The sequence below is a fragment of the Macaca nemestrina genome, chromosome 2 (genome assembly GCF_043159975.1).
Source record: "Macaca nemestrina isolate mMacNem1 chromosome 2, mMacNem.hap1, whole genome shotgun sequence".
NCBI lineage: Eukaryota > Metazoa > Chordata > Mammalia > Primates > Cercopithecidae > Macaca > Macaca nemestrina.
This window is the reverse complement of record NC_092126.1, coordinates 41,134,584-41,159,832: the sequence shown is the minus strand read 5'-3', so window position 1 is coordinate 41,159,832 and position 25,249 is coordinate 41,134,584. Positions and strand designations below refer to the sequence as shown.

Genomic DNA, 25,249 nt, shown 5'->3' with positions numbered 1-25,249 from the left:
TGTTTTAACTGCTAATGAAGGTTTTAATTTATACTAGGAAGTCATAAGTACAGAGGAAAGCAGAAAGCTGAAATGAAGACATGCTTGACTTTCAGCTTAAGTGTCACTTCGTCAGAGAGGCCTCCTCCATAGCCCCTCTTCTGTTCTTTCACATCGCTTATTATATTAATAATATATACTTAATTGCATTTGTTTCATATTTTCTCCCCAATTAGACTATAAGATCCACGAGGGCAGGAATCACATCTGGGCTTACTATTGTAAACTACCCCACATATAAATCTGACTCAGCATCTAGTTCAATCCCTGGTACATAACCAGTGTTTAACAATTTTTTTTTTTTTTTTGAGACGGAGTTTCGCTCTTGTTGCCCAGACTGGAGTGCAATGGCGCAATCTCAGCTCACTGCAACCTCCGCCTCCCGGGTTCAAGTGATTCTCCTGTCTCAGCCTCCTGAGTAGCTGGGATTATAGGCATGTGCTACCACGCCCAGCTTATTTTGTAGTTTTAGTAGAGATGGGGTTTCTCTATGTTGGCCAGGCTGGTCTCGAACTCCTGACCTCTGGTGATCCATCCATCCCAGCCTCCCAAAGTGCTGGGATTACAGGTGTGAGCCACCGCGCCCGGCCAACAAATTTTTATTAATGAATGAATGTTAAATGAATGTTTAGAATTATTAGAATTCTATTGGGTGGATGAGGCCCATAGAAAACTCTTGAGACCAATGTATCAGGATTCTCAGTGAAAGACTAAATTTGTGTACAGGATGTTTTCCTTCTCTAGCAAAGAGAGGTGCTGGAAAGGCTTTCATGATCCATAAGAAGGGAATTGTTTTGGAGGGCAGTGCTATAGCACCTCTTCCCCTCCATTCACCACATAAAAAATTCAGTTAGAAAATAGAGAGGAGTCAGCCTTCTTGTGCTTTGAAGATTGTGAAAGACACTGGGGATCATCCATCTAGCATCCATTTTCCTCTTCTCCTTTACAGGTCTCCACCTTGCAACTCATGTGACCCTAAGAGCACTGACACCATTGCCAATTCCAATTGTCATAGCTCCCTTTCACTTCTGGAACCCAGGCTTAAGCTATCTGTACATTTCCCAGGCAGTTACTGGTAAAGAGGAAGAGTGTGTACCTGTGTGACCCAATTGGCTCAAAAAACCAGAAGGAAAGGTTTTGGATGAAAAAGAAAGCATGTGGTCCTGATTTCTCCAAGTAGACATCTGGAAAATCACGTTAGTATGAATTTGAAGTCTACCTTTTTTTTTTTTTTTTTTTTTTTTTTTTTTTTACAACAGAGCAGAGACTAATAGCAACTGGGTCCTTGTTAACTTGCTGAGCCACTGAATTAAAGTCTCCCTTGCTTCTGGGCTTTCTGTTATGCGAGATAAGCAACTTCCTCATTTTTTAGGAAGACAGTTTAACTCAGATTTCATATCACATGCATCCAAAGTAATCATAACTGACCCAAAGATGTTTGGCCTCTACAGTTAGGGCAGCCATGCTCAGAAGAGTATGCAAGGGTACCCTATTGTCTTGGAAAAGGGAAGCACTGAGACTATTTGCGATTTGCGAACTGAAAATGCAAATCTGCTAACCATCGTTAGAGTGAATATCCAGGTATAGAAAGCACAGTGGGTGGGCGTAGGTTGTGGTAGGGACATGTTTGTATGGGGCAAACACAGAGATTAAACTTAAGTGTAGTTCCAGCTGCCTGGAAGAAGGCTAAGAAGGGTCTGAAAGTATTGAGCTCCAAGAGCCCTTGGACCTCCTGATGAGAGACCGTTGGCTGATGCCCTCGATGGGACATCCCTGCTGGCTCCTGTGGGATCTGCATCTACGCACACCTACATCATTTGACTGATTTGAAAAGACAGGTTGTCAACAGCGACACCATGTGGCTATAAGATACAATCACAATGGTGGACATTTACAGCCTGAGGTAGGGCCTGAAGCTTCGTCGAGATGTGGAAAATGCTGAATGGGAAGAAATGTCATCAACAAACATTTATTGGGGTCCTCCAAATGTCAGCTGCTACAGTGGTCAGCCAGGTCTGGAACATCGAGAACATGCTGACCCGTACCCCAGCAAGAGCTCGTAGTCGCGGCGGGGTAGGGGGCGAGAGAGAGGGCAGTCTCTGGAGGCCAGGTAACCCAGGCTTCACTTTCACCTACGGCCACAAGTATGTCTGACATCTTCCAGGCAAATAAGGCTCCATGTAAGTGACAGGGTACCTAAGGAGAGCGATGGAAACGCCAGCTTGCCCACGACTAGCCGACGCCTGCGTTTGCGATAAGCCCCGCCCCCAGTAGCTGAGCCAACCGGAGGGTGCGGGGCGGACCCAGCTTCCGGGTGAGGCTGGAGAGAATCGTTTGGGGGCATTCGCAGGCTAAAGAGGGGCTGGCCCTCGACGCGCTCGGGCTCGATTGGCCGCCCTTCCCCGGCGGAGGTAACGGTCGCGGAGGCGGGGCCTGATGTAGTAATCCCAGTCTAGCCGGGGCCGGGCTGGCTGCTGGTGGGAGGCGGCGACTGAGGAAGGTGAGTGGCGCTCGGGGCTCTCAGAGGTGTAGTCGTGAGCCCCTTCTCGGAGCACCCCGGACTTGACCTCACCTGGGCCTAACAGTGGTCAGACTGACCCTTGTCAGGGAGGAGCCGCCTGGGATAGGGTCGCGCCAATTACAAATCCCTGCGTAAGGGTTTGGGGATGGGACAAACCTGCGTGCAGTCCCAGCTCCCCAGGCTTTGTGTTCTTTGGCTTCTCCTTTAATGTCTCAGCGCCTCGGATTCTTTATTTGTATACTAAAGCTGGTAATTCTCGCCTTACAAAGTGGTTGTGTGGGTTAAATGAGGCAGTAAGAGTAAAGCTTAGAATCACAGCGGGCACAGATTCGATTTAAGCTGTAGGTAATTACTCCATCCCCCAAAATCGACCCGGACTGAAGCGCCCGTTTTGTAGCAAACAACCGCGAAGGTGGTTTGGGGAGTGAGGACTCGGAGCAGAAGGGGGCGGTTAGGCGAATAGCACAGGTGAGTATCTCTTTCTCTGGTTTATTAACCTCATTCCGGATTCAGGAGACCTCTGACTTTATACAGGGCCTAATAGGAGTTTTTCAAGGTGAAAAATGTCGGAAGGCTAAGACACCTGTAACAGAGAGACCTGAGTTTCCTTTTTTACTGCCACTGTTTTTCAATCAGTGTTTCAATCACTGTTAATATTAAACAGGCCGGGCGCAGTGGCTCACGCCTGTAATCTCAGCACTTTGGGAGGCCGAGGTGAGCGGATCACCTGAGGTCAGGAGTTCGAGACCACCCTGGCCAACATGGTGAAACCACCATGTCTCTACTAAAAATACAAAAATTAGCCGGGCGTGGTGGTGCGCGCCTGTAATCCAGCAACTCGGGAGGCTGAGGCAGGAGAATCGCTTGAACTCGGGAGGCGGAGGTTGCTGGGAGCTGAGATCGTGCCACTGCACTCCAGCCTGGAGAGCGAGGTTCCGTATCAAAACAAAAAAAAAAAAAAAAATATATATATATATATATATATATTTATATATATATGTGTGTGTGTATATTAAACACTGTGCAGGCATTATCCATATTGGTTTCAAGCCTCTGCAATGAGTTTTGTACTTTATTGCCAAGTAGACTCTGGCCTCCCCTAACCCTGCCTTTTGGGGAAGAGGTGGCTGACTTGGAGTTTTCCCTACAGCTTTTGCTTCGAAGCAAGGTTCTGCCGCTTCATGTCACCTCTCGCGAGACAGAATGATTTGGTTGAGATGACATTCCATTTTAACTCTTTCCTATTTGGGGTAGGTTCAACTCTTTCTTAGGAACATTAAACAGCAAGTTGCCATATTTTCAGAATAGAGCTTTTGCATTTAATAAGGAATAGAGACTTCGAAAGGGTTACATGTTCATTTATTGCAGTAATTTGAAGTATATGCTTTTGAAGACGCTTACAGATTTTGGTGTGATTCAGTTGAGAAGGAACAGTTACTGGCCATGGTTTATTGTCAGCTCCCCTCCCCGACCCCAAATGGTGAAAAGATAATTAAATATTAAGGTATGGAGCATGTTACAAGGGACTTCAGACCTATAAAGGGCAATTTGGCTGAAACACTCGGGAAACCTAGAAAGTGTCAGAAGATACAATTATGTTTTTGCTTTTCTATGCCTGGCTTACTATGCCATGTACAAGACAACTCCTACCCTCTGACTCCTACCCCCACCATCTTATTTTAAGTGTATTATGACACTAATTAAAGCTGTAGCTTCTGTTTTGGCCCTAGAAGGCATTTGGTCTCTTCCTGTGACTTTAAAAGTTCCAGACCTTTGTCCTGGAAGTAGGGACAGCCTGTAGTGGGGAAAAGGCTGCTGCAAACTATTGGCCTGTTAATTTCATAGAATGGACCTCTGAAAAGGAGGGTTTGGTCACAGGTGCAAATGAGGAGTAGTTTTGTTCCTGTGTTTGCTTTTGTGATCAGTTGTAGTTTGTCTGAGGATGCTTCATTTTAGTATCCTTGCAAATGAGAATATCCTACCTGTGGAGCCGGAAGTCAGAATTGATGATAGATGATGATAGATTTGGATACCCAGCTAAATGTCTTAGCAAGGTAGGGAGAAGAAAGATAAGGGGAGAGAAGAGAAGGGAAGAGGTGTATGGTGGTGAGCTGGGAAGGGCATTAGCAATTATTTCAGTTGTGCCTGGTTTATCTGTGATTACCAGTACCATGGATGCCTGCTCTGGGAGTAACACAAGACCATTCTTACTAGGAAGCTGAACATTTCAAGATTTTCTTCTTTTTATCTTTTTGAAACCTAGATGAAGATCCAGTTTCAGACATGAGACTCGTTGGGTGATCATTTCATTGAGATCAACCTGAATGACCAGGTGTAAAGTGCAAGAGTAGTATGCTATGACTGAGGTATGTCTAATGTAACGGATGACTCCAGATGTTGGGAGACCACGGAAAAGTATGTAATTTGTTGAGTACTATACTAGGTTCATTACATATATTTCCTTTGGACTTCCTGATAATCCTATCAGGTAGATATTTTACAACTTAGCAAAGAAGCTGAAGCTCAGAGAGGTTAAGTACCTACTTAAGATAACACAGAAAGCTGATCACCAACTCTAATCACTGTCTCCATCCTGCTGTGTGCCAGGCAATGCTTTATGTTCTTTCTGTATTAACTCTCCTAATCTTTAACTTGTGAGCTGAGTACTTTTATTATCCTCATTTTATGATGAGGAAATTGAAGCACACAGAGATTAGTACTGTACTCTCCTGACTGTGTGGCAGAATCCATGATTTGAACCCAGGCAGTCTGGCTACAGAGCTCTCCAGGTTGAGTATCCCTTATCTGCAATGCTTGGAACTATGTTTTGGACTTTTGGATTAAAAAAAAATTTGGAATATTTGTATATACATGAGTTATCTTGTTTAGAGTTGGGTAACTCTAAACACAAAATTCATTTATTGTTTCATGTACGCCTTATACACATAGCCTGAAGCTAATTTTATATGTTTTTAATAGTTTTATGCATGAAACCAAGTTTTGACCGTGACCTGTTACATAAAGTCAGGTGTGGAATTTTCTACTTGTGGTGTCAAGTTGGTGCTCAAAAAGTTTTGGATTTTGGAGCATTTTGGATTTCAAATATTCATATTAGGAATGTTCAACCTGTACCAGCTTTCTTTTGATTAGCATTTCCTTTACTGTTTTTGTTATTTAACAACTTTTTATTGTAAAATGAAATTTTTATTATAAATCATATACCAAATGTATAGCTTAATAAATGATTACAAGACCATACCATTCAGCTATGCCAGATCCCCTCTGTTACCCTATCCCAGTCAAAACTCCTGTGTTCCCATTTAGTCGCCATTCTTCTGGGTTTTATAGTTTTGTAGTAATCACTTCTGTTTTTTGTGGGTTTTTTTTGAGATGGAGTCTCACTCTGTTGTCCAGGTTGGAGTGCAGTGGCGCAATCTCAGCTCTCTGCAACCTCTATCTTCTGGGTTCAAGTGATTCTCCTGCCTCAGCCTCCTAAGTAGCTGGGATTACAGGCACACACCACGAGGACCGGCTATTTTTTCGTATGTGTATTTTTAGTAGAAACGGGGTATCACCATGTTGGCCAAGCTGCACCGTGAGCCTGGCCTCCTAGTTTTTGATAGCTTCCTTGTTATACAATATATTGAACAATTCGTATCGCAGATATGAAATCAGCCATTTCTTTAAAATGCCCTGGTTTTTTTTAGAGGGAAATGATATTTCAGTTACAGTCTGAATGCTAAAGATCCTGAGTTAGTCACTGTTTCAGGTATTTCAGTAGACAGAGCTAGGATACCTATATATATCTATAGACATACATGTTAAAAGATACCTAATGTGTTCTGCTGCCAGTCTTCAGATTGAGACTACAGAGCTTTTACTTAACAACTTCTCTATCACAACTGTAACTCCTTTTTTCCATACTGAGAATCATGATTCTCAAGAATATAGGAGATAATAGAATATTCCATATTTATTCATTATTCTGTATTATACATATGACCATATCAGAACTATATTTCTAAAATCACCATCAGTATGATTACTGAAAACATTAAACCTTTTTTTTTGCTTATGTTCTTCCCATTTTTTCTTCTCTAACAGTTGTGCTCTATCTGCATTGTCAGAGTATATAGCCATTTCATGTTCTGCTTTTTCCCTCTTAGCCTATTAGTTCTATTTATAATTTAATGTTTACCACCAGTGTTTATGCTGAAGTCTCTGTAGGCATTTTGGCTACCTGACGCTAATACATTGTTTAGATTCCTCAGGAAGGAATATTGTCTGAGTTCTTATATATTGATAAAAGTTTGTTCTTTTTATACTTGAAAGTCAATTTTGCAGATATAAAGTCTTTGGCTCACACTTCTTTTCCTTGAATTTCTTAAATACATTACTCCTTTTTCTTCTGGAATAAAGTATTGGTATCAAAGTCAGATTATTATCTAATTTTTCTTCTTCTTGTAAGTCATGTGGGGTTTTTTTTTGTAGATGACCAAATTATTTATTTATTTTTTTTCTTTTTGAGATACAGTCTTACTCTATCACCCTGGCTGTAGTGCAGTAGTATGAACTTGGCTCACTGCAGCCTCCACCTCCTGGGTTCAAGCAGTCCTCCCACCTCAGCCTCCTGAGTAGCTAGGACTACAGATGTATGCTGCCACGCCCAGCTAATTGTTTTTTTTTTTTTTTTTTTGAGAGACAGAGTTTTGCCATGTTGCCCAGGCTGGTCATGAACCCAGGCTCAAGTGATCCACCTGCCTCAGCCTCCCGAAGTGCTGGGATTACAGGCATGAGCCACTACGCCTAGCCAAATTTTTTCTTTTTCATTTAAGTCTGGTAATATTATTAGAATGTATCACTGTGTCGGTTGTTTTCGGTCAGTATTCTCAGGTACTTGATATTTTCTTTACATTTGTAGTTTCAAATCTTTTTTTAAATTTCAGGAAAACTTTATTTTTAAGACAGCTTTATTGAGATATATTTAATATGCAACAAGCTGCACATATGTAGTATAAAATATAAGTTTTGACATACATATACACCTATGAAACCATCACCCCAATCAGGATTATCAATATATCCATCATCCCCCCAAACTCCCTTATTCTCGTTAGTAGTCTCGGTGCCTAGCCTCCAATTCTCTCAGCAACCACTGATCTGCTTTCTATCACCACAAGTTGGTTTTCATTTTCTAGAGTTTTATGTAAATGGAATGTTGTAGTATGTACTATTTTATGGCTGGCTTTCAGCATAATTATTTTGATGTTTATCCATATTGCACATATTCTTTTTTATTGCTGAGGGGTATTACATCCAATGGGTATACCACAGTTTGTCTGTTCACCTGCTGCTGGACATTTGAGTTGTTTCCAGTTTCTGGCTATTATAGATAAAGCTCTTATGAACATTTGTGTACAGTCTTTGCATGGACATAATGCTCTCATTTCTCTTGGGTGAATTCTAGGAATTGCATGGCTGGGTCTTATGGTAAGTGCTTAACTTTTTAAGAAATAGCCAAAGTGATTTACAAAGTGGTTGTACTAGTTTAAATTCCCATCAGCAGTATATGAGAGTTCTAGTTCCCTCACATCCTCGAAAACACTTGGTATACTCATTCTTAGCCATTCTAATACGTGTAGTGGTGTCACGTCGTGTGTTTTAATGTGCATTTCCCTCCTGACTAACAATGTTTAGCATCTTTTTGTGTGCTTACTTGCCATCTGTATGTCTTCTTTTGTGAAATGTCTATTGAAATTTTTTGACCATTTTTAAGTTCCATTGTTTACTTTTTGTTGATGTTAACTTCCTTACTGAGTTTTGAGAGTTCCTTATATATTCTGGATATGAACCTTTTCTGATTCCTGATTATTTTCTCTGAGTATGTGGTTTCTTTTTTCATTCTCAGAATGGTACCTTTTAAAGAGCAGACATTATTTTTATGAAGCCCCATTTGTTCTTGAATTGTATCATGCTTTTGGTGTCATATCATAGACATGTTTGCCTAACTCAAGGTCATACAGTTTTTCTGTGTTTTTCTAGACATGTTGTGATTTTAAGTTTTAGATTTATGTCATTCATTTTAATTTTTGGTATATGGTGTGAGATATGGCTGAAAGTCCTTTTTCTTTCTTTCTTTTTTTTTTTTGTATATGGCTATCCCATTGTTCTAGCATCATTTATTGAAAAAAAAAAAACCTGATTTTTTCTGCTAAATTACCTTCATATCTTTGGTGAAAATTAGTTGTCCATATATGTATGAGTCTGTTTCTGGACTCTATTTTGTTTCATTAATCTGTTTGTCTACCTTGATATCAATGCTACATTGTCTTGATTACTGTAGCTTTATAAACCTTGGAATGATGTAGTATTAGTCCTTCAACTTTGTTCTTCTTTTTCATTCATTCATTTATTAATTTAGAGATAGGGTCTTACTTTGTCACCCAGCCTAGTGTGCAGTGGCACAATCATAGCTTACTGATTAAACTCCTGGGTTCAAGTTGTCTTCCCACCTCAGCCACGTAAGTAGCTAGGACTACAGGTTCATGCCACGATGCCTGGCTAATCTTTATTTTTTTTGTAGAGATGGGGTCTTGCTGTATTTCCCAGTCTAGTCTTGAACTCCTGGACCTCAAACCATCCTCCTGCCTCAGCCTCCCAAAGTGCTGGGATTACAGGTGTGAACCACCATGGACAGCCTGTTCTTTTTCAAAGTTATTTTGGCTATTATAAGTCTTTTGCAGCTCTGTATGAATTTTAAAATCAGGAAAGTTTCCTGAATTATAGTTTTTTAAAATTGGTTCTGTTGTTTTAGTTTTCTTTTTCAATTACCACTATTATGTGTATGTTTGAGCTTCTTTGCCTATCTTTGTCATTTTCATATTTCTTCTTCATTTCTTTTTAATTTTTAAAATTGTTTTCCTTTTAATCTCTATTTCTCTTAAGGCATTGTCTGTAGTCTTTACTCATTCATTTTCCTTCTTTAATTTTCATTTCAGAATTAGTTTTTAAAAGTTACTAATTTCTAGATTCTGTCAACTCATTTCCAAGTTTTTCTTATTTCTAATTATGTTGTTCATGTATTACAGAGTTTTCCATGTATTTTAGTTTGTTTTAATATAAAGGTTATAGTTACTATCTTTTTTGTGAGCATGTCTTTCTAGTACATTTTTCTTGTCTGTAGAGGTATTAGTCTCTTTTTTAATATGAACTTTTACAATTTAAAAATTTTTTAATTTCATGGGTGCATAGATGTGTATATTTATGGGTTACATGGGATATTTTGATACAGGCATATAATATATAGTAATCATATCAGGGTAAATGAGGTATCCACCATCTTAAGCATTTATTCTTTGTGTTATAAACAATCAAATTACTGTCTTTTAGTTACTTAAACATGTGCAATTATATTATTATTGAATATAGTTAACCCGTTGTACTAGCAAATACTAGATCTTATTCTATTTTTTTGTACCCATTGACCATCCACTCTTCCTCTCAGCCCACCTGTTACTCTTTCCAGCCTTTGTAACCATTCTTCTAGTCTCTGTCTCCATGAGTTCAATTGTTTGGATTTTTGGATCCCACAAATAAATGAGAATATGCGATGTTTGTCTTTCTGTGCCTGGCTTATTTCACTTAACATAATGACTTCCAGTTACATCCATGTTGTTGCAAATGACAGTATCTCATTCTTTTTTTATGGCTGAGTAGTACTCTATTATGTATATGTACCAGATTTTTTTTTTTTTTTTTTGAGATGGAGTCTCACTCTGTCACCCAGGCTGGAGTGCAGTGGCTGGATCTCAGCTCACTGCAAGCTCCGCCTCCCGGGTTTACGCCATTCTCCTGCCTCAGCCTCCCCAGTGGCTGGGACTACAGGCACCGGCCACCTCGCCTGGCTAGTTTTTTGTATTTTTTTAGTAGAGACGGGGTTTCACCATGTTAGCCAGGATGGTCTTGATCCCCTGACCTCGTGATCCGCCCATCTTGGCCTCCCAAAGTGCTGGGATTACAGGCTTGAGCCACCGCGCCCGGCCAGATTTTCTTTATCCATTTGTCTGTCGAGGGACACTTAGGTTGCTTCCAAATCTTGGCTGTTGTGAATAATGTTGCAGTAAACATGAGAGTGCAGATATCTCTTTAATATGCTGATTTCCTACCAAAAATATAAAAAATTGGCCGGGTGTGGTGGCATGTGCCTGTAATCTCAGCTACTCAGGAGGCTGAGGCAAGAGAATCGCTTGAACCCAGGAGGCGGAGGTTGCATTGTGCCGAGATTGTGCCACTGCACTCCAGCCTGGGCGACAGAGTAAGACTCAAAAAAAAAAAAAAAAAAAAAGTTGTCTGAGATCCTTATACATCCTGGTTGTTAACACTCGTCAGAAGGGTAGTTTACAAATATTTTCTCCCATTCTGTGGGCCGTCTCTTCACTCTGTTGTTTCCTTTGCTGTGCAGAAGCTTTTTAACTCAATGGGATCCCACTTGTCTATTTTTGCTTTGGTTGCCTGTGCTTGTGGTCTATTACTCAAGAAATCTTTGCCCAATCCAATGTCCTGGAGAGTTTCCTCCATTTTTTTTGTAGTACTTTCATAGTTTGAGGGCTTAGATTTAAGTCTTGATTCATTTTTATTTGATTTTTGTATATGGTGAGAGATAGGGGTGTAGTTCCATTCTTCTGCATATTGATACCCAGTTTCCCAGCACCATTCATTGAAGAGACTTTCCTTTCCCCAGTGTATGTTCTTGGCACCTTTGTCAGTAATGAGTTCACTGTCAGTATGTGGATTTGTTTCTGGGTTTTCTGTTCTGTTCCATTGGTCTATATGTCTGTTTTTGTGGCAGTAGTATGCTGTTTTGGTTAATGTAACTCTGTAATATAATTTGAAAACAGTTAATGTGATTCCTCCAGTTTTATTCTTTTTGCTCAGGATAGCTTTGGCTATTCTGGGTCTTTTGTGGTTCCATATAAATTTTAGGATTATTTTGTCTATTTCTGTGAAGAATGTTATTGGTATTTTGCTAGGCATTTGCATTGAATCAGTAGATTGCTTTGAGTAGTATAGATATTTTAACAATATTGATTGTTTCAATCTATGAACATGGAATATCTTTTCATTTTTTGTGGCCTCTTCAACTTCTGTCATCAGTATTTTATAATTTTCATTGTAGAGATGTTTTACTTCATTGGTTCAATTAATTCCTAGGTGTTTAATTTTCTTTGTGGCTATTGTAAATGGGATTACTGTTTTGATTTCTTTTTCAGATTGTCATTGTTATTTTATAGAAATGCTACTGATTTTTGTAAGCTGATTTTGTATCTTGCAGCTTTCCTGAATTTATCAGTTCAAGTAGCTTTTTGGTGGAGTCTTCAGGTTTTTCCAAATATAAGATCATACCGCCTGCAGACAAGGGTAATTTGACTTATTTCAAATTTTGATGCCCTTTTTTTCCTTTCTCTTGTCTAACTGCTAGCTAGAGCAATTCCAGTCCTTTTTCATCTCTAGCTAGAGCAATTCCAGTCCTAGCTAGAGCAATTCCAGTCCTTTTTCATCTCTGATTTTGTTTGAATCTTTTTTCCTTCATTAGTCTGGCTAAAGGTTTGTCAATTTTTTATCCTTATTCTGTTCCAGATCTTAGAGGAAAGGCTTTCAGTTTTTCCCGATTCAGTATGATACTGCCTGTGGGTCTGTCATATATAGCTTTTATTATGTGGAGGTATGTTCCTTTTATACTCAGTTTTCTTAGGTTTTTTTTTTTTTTTTTTTTTTTTTTTAATCATGAAGGGATGTTGAATTTTATCGAGTGCTTTTTCAGCATCAATTGAAATGATCATATGGTTTTTGTCTTTCATTCTGTTGATATGATGTATTACATTGATTGATTTGCATATGTTGAATCATCCTTGCAATCCCTGGGATAAATCCCACTTAGTCATGGTGAATGATCTTTTTAATGTGTTGTCGAATTTGGTTTGCTAGTATTTCGTTGAGGATTTTTGCATCAATATTAATCAGGGATATTGGCCTGTAGGTTTTTTTTTTCCTCTCTCTTTTTTTGATATGTCTTTGTCTGGTTTTGGTATCAGGGTAATACTGGCCTCAGAGAATGAGTTTGGATGTATTCCCTCCTCTTCCATTCTTCAGAATGGTTTGAGTAGGGTTGGTATTAGTTCTTTAAATGTTTGGTAGAATTCAGCAGTGAAGCCATCGAGTCCCAGGCTTTTCTTTGCTGGAGGACTTTTTATTATAGCTTCAATGTTGTTATTGTTATTGATCTGTTCAGGTTTTGGATTCTTTGTGGTTCAATCTTAGTAGGTTGTATGTGTCTAGGAATTTATCCATTTCTTCTAGATTTTCTAGTTTATTGGCATATAGTTGCTCCTAGTAGGCTCTAATGATCCTTTGTATTTCTGCAATATTGATTGTAATGTCTCCTTTGTCATCTCTGATTTTATTTGAGCCTTTTCTCTTTTTTCATCATTAGTCTGGCTAAGAGTTTGTCAGTTTTCTACATCTTTTCAAAAAACCAACTTTTTGTTTCATTGTCCTTATGTCTTGTTTTATTTGTTTCAATTTCATTTATTTTTCCTGTAACCTTTATTATTTTTTCTACTTTCAGTTTGGTTTGCTCTTGCTTTTCTAGTTCTTTAACATGCATCATTAGGTTGTTTATTTGAAGTTTTTCTTTTTCATATAGGCACTTACAGCTATAAATTTCTCTCAGTACTGTTTTCACTGTATCCCATAGGTTTTGGTATGTTCTGTTTCCATTCTCATTTGTTTTAAGAAATTTTTCAGTTTCCTTCTTAATCTCTTCATTGACCCACTGATGATTCAGGAGCCTATTGATTAATTTCCATATGTTTGAATAGTTTCCCAAATTCCTCTTGTTACTGATTTCTAGTTTTATTCCATTGTGGTCAGAGAAGATACTTTATGTTATTCCAGTTTGTTTTTAATGTTTTAACACTTGTTTTGTGGCCTAACCTATGGTCCATACTTGAGACTGATCCATGTACTGAGGAGAAGAATGTGTATTCTTCAGCCATTGGATGAAACATCTGTAAGTATCTATTAGGTCCATTTGTTCTATAGTGCAGATTAAGTCAGATGATTCTTTTTTGATTTTATGTCTGGATGATCTGTCTGATGAAACTGTGGTGTTGAAGTCTTCAACTATTATTGTGTTGGGAATTATCTCTCTCGAGCCCTGGTAATATTTGCTTTATATATCTGGGTACTCCAGTGTTGGGTGTATAATATTTACAGTTGTTACATACTCTTGCTGAATTGACCGTTTATCATTATATAATGACCTTGTTTGTCTCTTCTTACAGTTTTTGTTTTAAAATTGCTTTTGTCTGATGTAAGAATAGCTACTCCTGCTATACTGGATTCCATTGGCATGTAATATCCTTTTCCATTTCTTAATTTTCAGTCTATATGTGTCTTTATAGGTGAAGTATATTTCAGTTCGGCCACTCTAGTGTTTTGATTGTAGAGTTTAGTCCATTTACGTTCAATGTTATTGACAAATAGGGACTTACTACTGTCATTTTGTTGTTTTCTGGTTGTTTTGTGGTCTTTTTCCTTCTTTCCTGCCTTCCTTTAGTGAAGGTGATTTTTCTCAGATGGTATGTTTTAATTTCTTGCTTCTTATTTTTTGTGTATCCATTGTATGTTTTTGGATGTAAGGTCACCATGAGGCTTGAAAATAGTATCTTATAATCCATTATTTTACCTATTTATTTATTTTTATTTTATTTTTTTTGAGATGGAGTCTAGTTCTGTCACCCAAGCTGGAATGCAGTGGCATGATTATGGCTCACTGAAACCTCCGTCTTCTGGGTTCAAGTGATTCTCCTGCCCCAGCCTCCCAAGTAGCTGGTACTACAGGCACGCGCCACCATGCCCAGAGAATTTTTGTATTTTTAGTAGAGTCGAGGTTTCACTATGTTGGCCAGGCTGGTCTTGAACTTGACCTTGTGATCTGCCCACCTCAGCCTCCCAAAGTGCTGGGATTAAAGGCCACCGTGCCCAGCTCATTATTTTATTTTTTATTTTTTAATTTTTTGAGATGGAGTCTCGCTCTGTCATCCAGACTGGAGTGCAGTGGCACTGTCTTGGCCACAAAACAAGATATCTTGGCTATTGCTCCACCTCCTGGGTTCAAGCGATTCTCCTGCCTCAGCCTCCCGAGTAGCTGCGACTATGGGCATGTGTCACCATGCCTGGCTAATTTTTGTATTTTTCGTGGAGATGGGGTTTCACCATGTTGGCCAGGATGGTCTCGAACTCCTGACCTCAGGTGATCCACCCATCTCGGCCTCCGAAAGTGCTGGGATTATAGGCGTGAGCCACCGCACCTGGCCTATTCCATTATTTTAAACAACACTGATTGCATAAACAAACTAACAAACAGGCAAAAGGAAAACTAATAAAAACTCTACACTTTAACTTCGTCTCCCTGCATTTTAACTTAGTCGTTTCTCTTTGTGTCTTATTGTACTGTGTCTTGAAAAGTTGTTGTAGTTATTTTTATTGTTTTATATTTTTATCTTTCTACTCAAGATCTGAGTAGTTTACACACAATTACAATATTATAATATTCTGTTTTTCTTTTTTTTTTTTTTTTTCTTTTTTAAGATGAAGTCTCGCTCTGTCACTTAGGCTGTAGTGCAGTGGCACGATCTCGGCTCACTGCAACTTCCGCCTCCCGGGTTCAATCTATTCTCTGCCTCAGCCTCCCAAGTAGCTGGGATTACAGGCACCCACCACCAAGCCTGGCTAATTTTTTTGTATTTTTAGTAGAGACAGGGTTTCACCACATCGGCCAGGCTGGTCTTGAACTCCTGACCTCATGATCCACCCACCTGGGCGTCCCAAAGTGCTGAGATTACAGGCGTGAGCCACCGTGCCTGGCCTCTGTTATATTTTATTACCAGTGAGTTTTGTACCTTCAAATAATTTCTGCTCATTAACGTCCTTTTCTTTCAGATTAAAAAAATTCCCTTTAGCGTTTCTTGTAGGACAGGTCTGGTGTTGATGAAATTCCTCAACTTTTGTTTGTCTGGTAACAAACTTATTGCTTCTAGGGTAAAATTTTTTTTTGCGTCAGCATTTTAAATATGTCATGCCACTCGTGGCCTATACAGTTTACATTGAGATGTCTTCTGCCAGATGTATTGGAGCTCCATTGTATATTATTTGTTTCTTTTCTCTTGCTGCTTATAGAATTCTTTTTTTTCCTTGACCTTGGGAGTTTATTAAATGCCTTGAGGTAGTCTCCTTGGGTTAAATCGGCTTGATTTTCTGCAACCGTTTTGTACTTGAATGCTGATATCTTTCTCTGGGTTTAGGAAGTTCTCTGTTATCCCTTTGAATAAACTTTCCTTCTTTTCTTTTTCTTTTTTTTTTTTTTTTGAGACAGAGTTTCACTCTTGTCACCCTGACTGGAGTGCAATGGTGCGATCTCGGGTCACTGCAACCTTTACCTCCTGGGTTCAGGCAATTCTCGTGCCTCAGTCTCCCGCATACCTGGGATTACAGGCGTACGCCACCACACCTGGCTAATTTTGTATTTTTAGTAGAAACAGGGTTTCACCACGTTGGCCAGGCTGGTCTCGAACTCCTGACTGCAGGTGATCCACCCGCCTTCGCCTCCCAAAGTGCTGGGATTACACGCGTGAGCTACTGCGCCCAGGCTGAATAAACTTTCTACCCCTCTCTCTCTCTACTTCCTCTTTAAGGCCAATAACTCTTAGATTTGCCCTTTTGAAGCTATTGTCTAGATCTTATAGGCATAATTCATTCTTCCTTCTTTTCTTTTCTTTTTTTTTTTTTTTTGAGATGGAGTCTCGCTCTGTCGCCCAGGCTGGAGTGCGGTGGCAGGATCTCGGCTCAATGACCTCCACCTCCCGGGTTCAAGTGATTCTGCCTCAGCCTCCTGAGTAGCTGGGATTACTGGCACATGCCACCACGCCCAGCTAATTTTTGTATTTTTAGTAGAGATGGGGTTTCACCATATTGGTCAGCCTGGTCTCGAACTCCTGACTTTAGGTGATCCACCCTCCTCGGCCTCCCAAAGTGTTGGGATTATAGGCATGAACCACCGTGCCTGGCCTCTTTTTTATTCTTTGTTTCTCTTGTCTCCTCTGACCATGTATTTTCAAATGGCCTGTGTTCAGGCTCACTGATTCTTCTGCTTGATCAATTATGCTATGAAGACGCTCTGATGTATTCTTCATTATGTCAGTTGCATTTTTCACACTCAGAATTTCTGCTTGAGTTTAAAAAATTATTTCAGTTTGTTAACTTTGTCTAATAGGATCCTGAATTCCTTCTCTGTGTCATCTTGAATTTCTTTGAGTTTCTTCAAAACAGCTATTTTGAATTCTGTCTGAAAGGTCACATATCTCTGTCTGTCTAGGATTGGTCCCTGGTATCTTATTTAGTTTGTTTGGTGAGGTCATGTTTTCCTGGATGGTCTTGATACTTGTGGATGTTTGTTGGTGTCTGGGCATTGAAGAATTAGGTATGTATTGTAGTCTTTGTAGTCTGTGCTTGTTTGTACCCATCCTTCTTGGGAAGACTTTCCAGAGACTTGAGTGCTGTGATCTGAGTTTTTGGTCACTGCAGCTATATCTGAGTTAGGGGATACCCCAAGCTCAGTAATGCTGTGGTTCTTGCAGACTTATAAAGTTACCACCTTGCTGGTCTTGGACGAGATCTGGAAGAATTCTGTGGATTACCAGGCAGAGACTCTTGTCTTCCCTTGCTTTCTCTGAAACAAATGGAGTCTGTCTGTGCTGAGCTGCCTAGAACTGGGGGAGGGGGGTGACACAGGCATCCCTGTGGGCAGCCCCACTGGGACTGTACTCGGTCTGACCAGGGCCTGGAATCAGAATTCTTAGAAGCCTACCTGGTGCTCTGTTTTACTGAGGCTGTGCTGGCACCACAACCATGAGAAAAGGTTCTTCCCATTTTTCCCTCCCCTTTCCCGAGGCAGAGAAGTCTCCACTTGTCTGCTGCCACCACAGACCCATGGGGAGTATGCCAGGATACTGCCTGTGTTCACTTAAGGCCCAAGGCTCTTTAGTCAGCTGGTGAATGCTACCAGACCTGGGACTCATCTTTCAGGGCAGTGGCTTCCCCTCTGGTCCAGAGTGGGGTCCAGAGAAGCTAAGAGCCAAAACCTGGAATTGAGAACCGCGAGAGCTTTCTTAGTGCTCTTCTCCACTTTGGCCAAGCTGGTATTTAAGCTCAGGAAAGTCTTCTTTACTCTTCCATCTACTTTTCTTAAGCAGAAGGGGTCTGTCCTCATAGCCACCACAGCTGTGAATGTGCTGGATCACACCTGAAGCCACCATGTCTGAGTCTCACTCAGTACCCATGGCATATACCACCTGGTTCCTGCTGCTGATTATTCAGGGCCCAAGGGCTCTTTAATCAGCAGATGATGAATCCTGCCAGGAGTGGGTCCTTCTCTTCAAGGCAGTGGGCTCCTTTCTGGCCAAGGATGTGTCTAGAAATGTTGTTTGGGAGCTAGGGTCTGGAATGGGGGCCTCATAACTCTGCCCAGTGCCCTGTTCTACTGTGGCTGAGCTGGTATCCAGGTTGCAAGACAAAGTTCTCTTTACTCTTCCCTCTTGTCTCCTCAAGCGGAAGGAAAGGTTTACTTTTGGAACTGCAAGCTGCACTGCCTGGGGTTGGGGGAGGGGTGATGCAAGCGCTCCTTTAGTTGCCCTGGCTGTTGTCTCACTGGGTCACATGCCCCTCAAGAGCACTAGCTCTGAGCCCAGCATAGCACTAGGACTTTCCTTGGAGTTGCAGTTCTTGTGGCCTAGATAGCATTTCGAGTTTATTTAGGACCCCAGAGCCCTTTAACTCAGGTTGGCGAGGCTTGCTGAAACTCAAGTTCTGACTACTGGGGTGGATGATTCCCCTCTGGCTAGGACTGGTCTAAATGATCCCTCCAGTGGATGCCAGTTGACTTCTTCTGGTGGTGTTGGTACTGCCTTTCAAAATGCAAAGTTCCACAGTCATTGCACTTTACTTTCCCTGAGTGCACAGATTCTCTGTCTGTGCCACATGGCTGGCCGTTACTGGGGGATTGGGGGAGAATGGTATTGGCAATTTATAAATGTCTTTCTTACCCTCTTTGGTGCCTCTTTCAGCCATATGAAGTTAAAACCAGTTACTGTGATTGCTCACCTGATTTTTGGTTCTTATGAAGGTGGTTTTTGGAAAGATAGTTCTTAAATTTGGTGTTCCTATTGGAGGACAATTGGTGGAGGCTTCTTTTTGGTCATCTTGCTCTGCCTTCAATATTAACTTTTGATGGGGTTAGACCTCAGTGCTTTTCTTTGCTCACTTTTATGTAAAATTAGTTTTTCTGAACTTTTATAATGGTTGAGAGTTCAGGAAAGCTTTTTTAACATCTTAGACTTCTATTATTTTTGTGTAGTGTTTGAAAATATGACAGTTTGTTTTCTGAGACTTCCTGCTTCTATTATCTTCCCTATTTTGGTGTGAATCTTCCCTTCTCTCATCCCTATGTTGCTCAATTTTGATTCTATTACCAGAAGTTTCTTCTCATCACGGGTTCTGTCATGGAACTGTAACATGTCCATTTTGAGTTTTCACAGGGTTCCAGCATCTTCTGTTTTTCTTCTAGGAAAGGGTAAAACCCCTTCTGGTTTCACCTCCTGTTTCATGTTAGTGCCATAGTGAATATTAGTGATACCAATGAATTCGGGAGTTCTCTCATTCTCATAACCATCAGATACTGCCTGTAGCTGTTTTTGATTCCTGCACAGATGCTGGTACCATGCAGCTTTTATGGCTGTTAGTGGTTTGCCCTCCTTCACTTATATTTTAGTGTTTGTGAGAATAACTTTTCACCAGCTTTTGATATAAATACAGTTAGCTCTCTATATCTGCCAGTTTTGTATCCACAGATTCAACCGACTGCAGATTGAAACCTGCAGATAAGGAAGGCCAACACCATTTAATAGAAGGAACTTGAGCATCCATAGATTTTGGTACTTGCAGGTGGTTCTGAAACCAATCCCCAATGTATAGGGAAGACCTGCTGTATTGCTTTTGGGTTTTTAACTTTGCTCTCTAGTTGCTTCTGTTTTAATGTGGGATGCAGAGATGAAAAAACTATGCTGTGGCCATGCCATCATCCCAGAATTGTTTCTTTATTCTCTTTTAACCGCTTTAATGTTTTTATTTTAAATGGCTTTTTAGTATTTTAGATGTCTTTTTTCCCTTCAAGAGCATATAGCTTGATTTTTTAAAATCTAGTTTGACAGTCTTTCTCTTAACTGGAGCCATTCATGATTAATGTAATTACTGATGTGGATTTAAATCTACCATATTGTCAAGTACCATGTGCTTTTCTCTCTGTTTTATCTCTTCTCTGCTTATGTTTCTCTTCTTTTGGGTTTATTTTTATTTTTATTTATTTTTTATTTTTTCCAAGGCAGAGTCTCTCTCTGTCGCCCAGGCTGGAGTGCAGTGGCACGATCTTGTCTCACTGCAGCTTCCATCTCCCAGGTTCAAGTGATTCTCCCGTCTCAGCCTCTCAAGTAGCTGGGATTACAGGCGTGAGCCGCCACACCCGGCTAATTTTTTCTATTTTTAGTAAAGATGGGGTTTCACCATGTTGGCCAGGCTAGTCTCGATCTCCTGACCTCATGATCTGCCCGCCTTGGCCTCCCAAAGTGCTGGGATTACAGGTGCGAGCCACTGCACCCGGCCCTTGGGTTTATTTATGCATGTATTTATTACACTTTAAGTTCTAGGGTACATGTGCACAGCGTGCAGGTTTGTTACATATGTATACATGTGCCATGTTGGTGTGCTGCACTCATTAACTCGTCATTTACATTAGGTATTTCTCCTAATGCTATCCCTCCCCCATTCCCCCACCCCATGACAGGCCCCGGTGTGTGATGTTCCCCACCCTGTGCCTAAGTGTTCTCATTGTTCAGTTCCCACCTATGAGTGAGAACATGTGGTGTTTGGTTTTCTATCCTTGCGATAGTTTGCTCCGAATGATGGTTTCCAGCTTCATCCATGTCCCTACAAAGGACATGAAGTATTCTTTTTTATGGCTGAATAGTATTCCATGATGTATATGTGCCACATTTTCTTAATCCAGTCTATCATTGATGGACATTTGGGTTGATTCCAAGACTTTGCTATTGTGAATAGTGCTGCAATAAACATACCTGTGCATGTGTCTTTATAGTAGCATGATTTATAATCCTTTGGGTATATCCCCAGTAATGGGATGGCTGGGTCAAATGGTATTTCTAGTTCTAGATCCTTGAGGAACCGCCACACCGTCTTCCACAATGGTTGAACTAGTTTACAGTCCTACAAACAGTGTAAAAGCTTTCTATTTCTCCACATCCTCTCCAGCACCTGTTGTTTCCTGACTTTTTAATGACCGCCATTCTAACTGGTATGAGATGGTATCTCATTGTGATTTTGATTTGCATTTCTCTGGTGACCAGTGATAATGAGCATTTTTTCATGTGTCTGTTGGCGGCATAAATGTCTTCTTTTGAAAAGTGTCTGTTCATATCCTTCACCCATTTTTTGATGGGATTGTTTGATTTTTTCTTGTAAATTTAAGTTCTTTGTAGATTCTGGACATTAGCCCTTTGTCAGATGGTTAGATTGCAAAAATTTTCTCCCATTCTATAGGTTGCCTGTTCACTCTGATGGTAGTGTGTTCAGAATTGGTGGGTTCTTGGTCTCACTGACTTCAAGAATGAAGCCGTGGACCCTCGCGGTGAGTGTTAACAGTTCTTAAAGATGGTGTGTCTGGAGTTTGTTCCTTCAGATGTTCAGATGTGTCTGGAGTTTTTTCCTTCTGGTGGGTTCGTGGTCTCACTGATTTCAGGCGTGAAGCTGCAGAACTTCGTGGTGAGTGTTACAGCTCATAAAGCCGGTGCGTCTGGAGTTGTTCGTCCTTCCCGGTGGGTTCGTGGTCTCGCTGGCTTCAGGAGTGAAGCTGCAGACCTTTGCAGTGAGTGTTACAGCTCATAAAGGTGGCGTGGACCCAAAGACTGAGCAGCAGTAAGATTCATTGTAAAGAGCAAAAGAACAAAACTTCCACAGCATGGAAGGGGACTTGAGCAGGTTGCCGCTGCTGGCTTGTGCAGCCTGCTTTTATTCTCTTATTTGACCCCACTCACATCCTGCTGATTGGTCCATTTTACAGATATTTGATTGGCCCATTTTACAGAGAGTTGATTGGTCTGTTTTGACAGGGTGATGATTGGTGCGTTTACAAACCTTGAGCTAGATACAGAGTGCTGATTGGTGCATTTACAATCCTTTAACTAGACACAAAGTGCTGATTGGTGTGTTTACAATCCTTTAGCTAGACATAAAAGTTATCCAAGTCCCCACCAGATGAGCTAGATACAGAGTGCTCATTGGTGCAGCCACAAACCCCAGGCTAGAGGCAGAGTGCTGATTGTTGCATTTACAATCCTGTAGCTAGACATAAAAGTTCTGGAAGTACCCGCGCTGCTGTGCCTCAGGAGCTCAGCTGGCTTCACTTAGTGCTGGCACTCCTCAGCCCTTGGGCGGTGGATGGGACCAGGCGCCACAGAGCAGGGGGCGGCGCCCGTCGCGGGAACCCATGGGGGAGGGGGCTTGGGCATGGCAGGCTGCAGGTTCCCGAGCCCTGCCCCCTGGGGAGGTGGCTGAGGCCTGGCGAGAATTCGAGTGTGGCATGGGTGGGCCAGCAGTGCTGGGGGACCTGGTGCACCCTCCACAGCTGCTGGCCTGGGTGGTAAGCCCCTTATTGCCTGGGGCCAGCGGCGCCAGCCAGCCGCTCTGAGCAAGGGGCCACAGAGCCTGCACCCACCCGGAACTCGCGCGGGCCTGTGAGCGCTGGGCACATTCCTGTTTCCCTCCCGTGCCTCTCCCTCCACACCTCCCTGCAAACAGGGAGCCGGATCTGGCCTCAGCCAGCCTAGAGAGGGGCTCCCACAGTTCAGTGGTGGGATGAAGGGCTCCTCAAGCACTGCCAGAGTGGACGCTGAGGCCGAGGAAGCGCCCAGAGTGAGGGCTGCTAGCACGTTGTCCCCTCTCAGTAGTTTCTTTTGCTGTGTAGAAGCTCTTTAGTTTAATTAAATCCCATTTGTCTATTTTGGTTTTTGTTGCCATTGCTTTTGGTGTTTTAGTCATGAAGTCCTTGCCCATGCCTATGTTCTGAATGGTATTGCCTAGGTTTTCTTGTAGGGTTTTTATGATTTTAGGTCTAACATTTAAATCTTTAATCCGTTTTGAATTAATTATTGTACAAGGTGTAAGGAAGGGATCCCAGTTTCAGCTTTTTACATATGGCTAGCCAGTTTTCCCAGCAGCATTTGTAAATAGGAAATCCTTTCCCTATTTCTTGTTTTTGTCAGGTTTGTCGAAGATCAGATGGTTGTAGATGTGTGGTGTTATTTCTGAGGCCTCTGTTCTGTTCCATTGGTCTATATTTCTGTTTTGGTACCAGTACCATGCTGGTTTGGTTACTGTAGCGTTGTAGTATAGTTTGAAGTCAGGTAGCGTGATGCCTCTAGCTTTGTTCTTTTTGCTTAGGATTGTCTTGGCTATGAGGGCTCTTTTTTGGTTCCATATGAACTTTAAAGTATTTTTTCCAATTCTGTGAAGAAAGTCATTGGTAGCATGATGGGGATGGCATTAAATCTATAAATTACCTTGGGCGGTATGGCCATTTTCACGATATTGATTCTTCCTATCCATGAGCATAGAATGTTCTTCCATTTGTTTGTGACCTCTTTTGTTTCATTAAGCAGTGGTTTGTAGTTCTCCTTGAAGAGGTCCTTCACATCCCTTGTAAGCTGGATTCTTAGGTATTTTATTCTCTTTGTAGCAATTGTGAATGGGAGTTCACTCATGATTTGGCTTTCTGTTTGTCTGTTACTGGTGTACAGGAATGCTTGTGATTTTTCTCTTTGATTTTGTATCCTGAGACTTTGCTGAAGGTGCTTATCAGCTCGAGGACATTTTGGGCTGAGACAGTGGGGTTTGCTAAATATACAATCAATGTCATCTGCAAACAGGGACAATTTGACTTCCTCTTTTCCTAATTGAATGCCCTTTTTTTTCTTTTTCTTGCCCAATTGCCCTGGGCAGAACTTCCAACACTATGTTGAATAGGAGTGGTGAGAGAGGGCATCCCTGTCTTGTGCCAGTTTTCAAAGGGAATGCTTCCAGTTTTTGCCCATTCAGTATGATATTGGCTGTGGGTTTGTCATAAATAGCTCTTATTATTTTGAGATACAGCCCATCAATACCTAGTTTATTGAGAGTTTTTAGCATGAAGCGCTGTTGAATTTTGTCAAAGGCCTTTTCTGCATCTATTGAGATAATCATGTGGTTTTTGCCTTTGGTTCTGTTTACGTGATGGATTACGTTTATTGATTTGCATGCGTTGAACCAGCCTTGCATCCCAGGGATGAAGCCAACTTGATCTTGGTGGATAAGCTTTTTGATGTGCTGCTGGATTCGGTTTGCCAGTATTTTATTTAGGATTTTCACATCAATGTTCATCAGGGATATTGGCCTGAAATTTTCTTTTTTTTGTTGTATCTCTGCCAGGCTTTGGTATCAGGATGATGCTGGCCTCATAAAATGAGTTAGGGAGGATTCTCTCTTCTTCTATTGATTGGAATAGTTTCAGAAGGAATGGTACCAGCTCCTCTTTATACCTCTGGTAGAATTCGGCTGTAAATCCTTCTGGTCCTGGACTTTTTTTGGTTGGTAGGCTGTTAATTATTGATCCTGTTATTGATCTATTCAGGGATTCCAACTTCTTCCTGGTTTAGACTTGGGAGGGTATACATGTCCAGGAATTTATCCATTTCGTCTAGATTTTCTAGTTTATTTGCGTAGAGGTGTTTATAGTATTCTCTGATGGTAGTTTGTATTTCTGTGGGGTCAGTGGTGATATCCCCTGTATCATTTTTTATTCTTCTCTCATTTCTTCTTTATTAGTTTTGCTAGCAGTCTATTTTGTTGATCTTTTCAAAAAACTAGCTCCTGGATTCATTGATTTTTTTTTTTTTTTTTGAAGGGTTTTTTGTGTGTCTATCTCCTTCAGTTCTGCTGTGATCTTAGTTATTTCTTGTCTTCTGCTAGCTTTTGAATTTGTTTGCTCTTGCTTCTCTAGTTCTTTTAATTGTGATGTTAGGGTGTCTATTTTAGATCTTTCCTGCTTTCTCTAGTGGGCATTTGGTGCTGTAAATTTCCCTGTACACATTACTTTAAATGTGTCCCAGATATTCTGGTACATTGCGTCTTTGTTCTTATTGTTTTCAAAGAACATCTTTATTTCTGCCTTCATTTTGTTATTTACCCAGTAGTCATTCAGGAGCAGATTGTTCAGTTTCCATGTAGTTGTGCAGTTTTGAGTGAGTTTCTTAATCCTGAGTTCTAATTTGATTGCACTGTGGTCTGAGAGACAGTTCATTGTGATTTCTGTTCTTTTACATTTGCTGAGGAGTGCTTTACTTCCAACTATGTGGTCAATTTTTGAATAAGTGTGATGTGGTGCTGAGAATAATGTATATTCTGTTGATTTGGGGTGGAGAGTTCTGTAGATGTCTATTAGGTCTGCTTGGTGCAGAGCTGAGTTCAAGT

General features: G+C 40.9%; 1 protein-coding gene across 17 annotated transcripts in view; it reads left to right on the top strand.

Annotated features, from left to right (window-relative positions):
• Window positions 1–2,381: 2,381 nt before the first annotated feature.
• Window positions 2,382–25,249, top strand: part of LOC105469945 (centrosomal protein 70) — a 100,776-nt gene continuing 77,908 nt past the window's right edge. For 4 of the 17 annotated variants that reach the window (XR_011619738.1, XM_071090992.1, XM_071090982.1 and 1 more), the window contains exons 1-3: window positions 2,382–2,539; window positions 4,824–4,926; window positions 9,144–9,237. Coding sequence is in view for 9 of the 17 variants with exons in the window: in XM_071090992.1 (XP_070947093.1) it covers window positions 4,918–4,926; window positions 9,144–9,237 (103 nt within the window). In the remaining 8 variants the exon portion in view is untranslated. Of the gene's footprint in view, window positions 2,540–2,750; window positions 3,029–3,789; window positions 3,811–4,594; window positions 4,615–4,823; window positions 4,927–9,143; window positions 9,238–25,249 lie in introns of those variants that run through there. The other 13 variants (XM_071090993.1, XM_071090989.1, XM_071090986.1 and 10 more) reach the window with 8 other exon arrangements.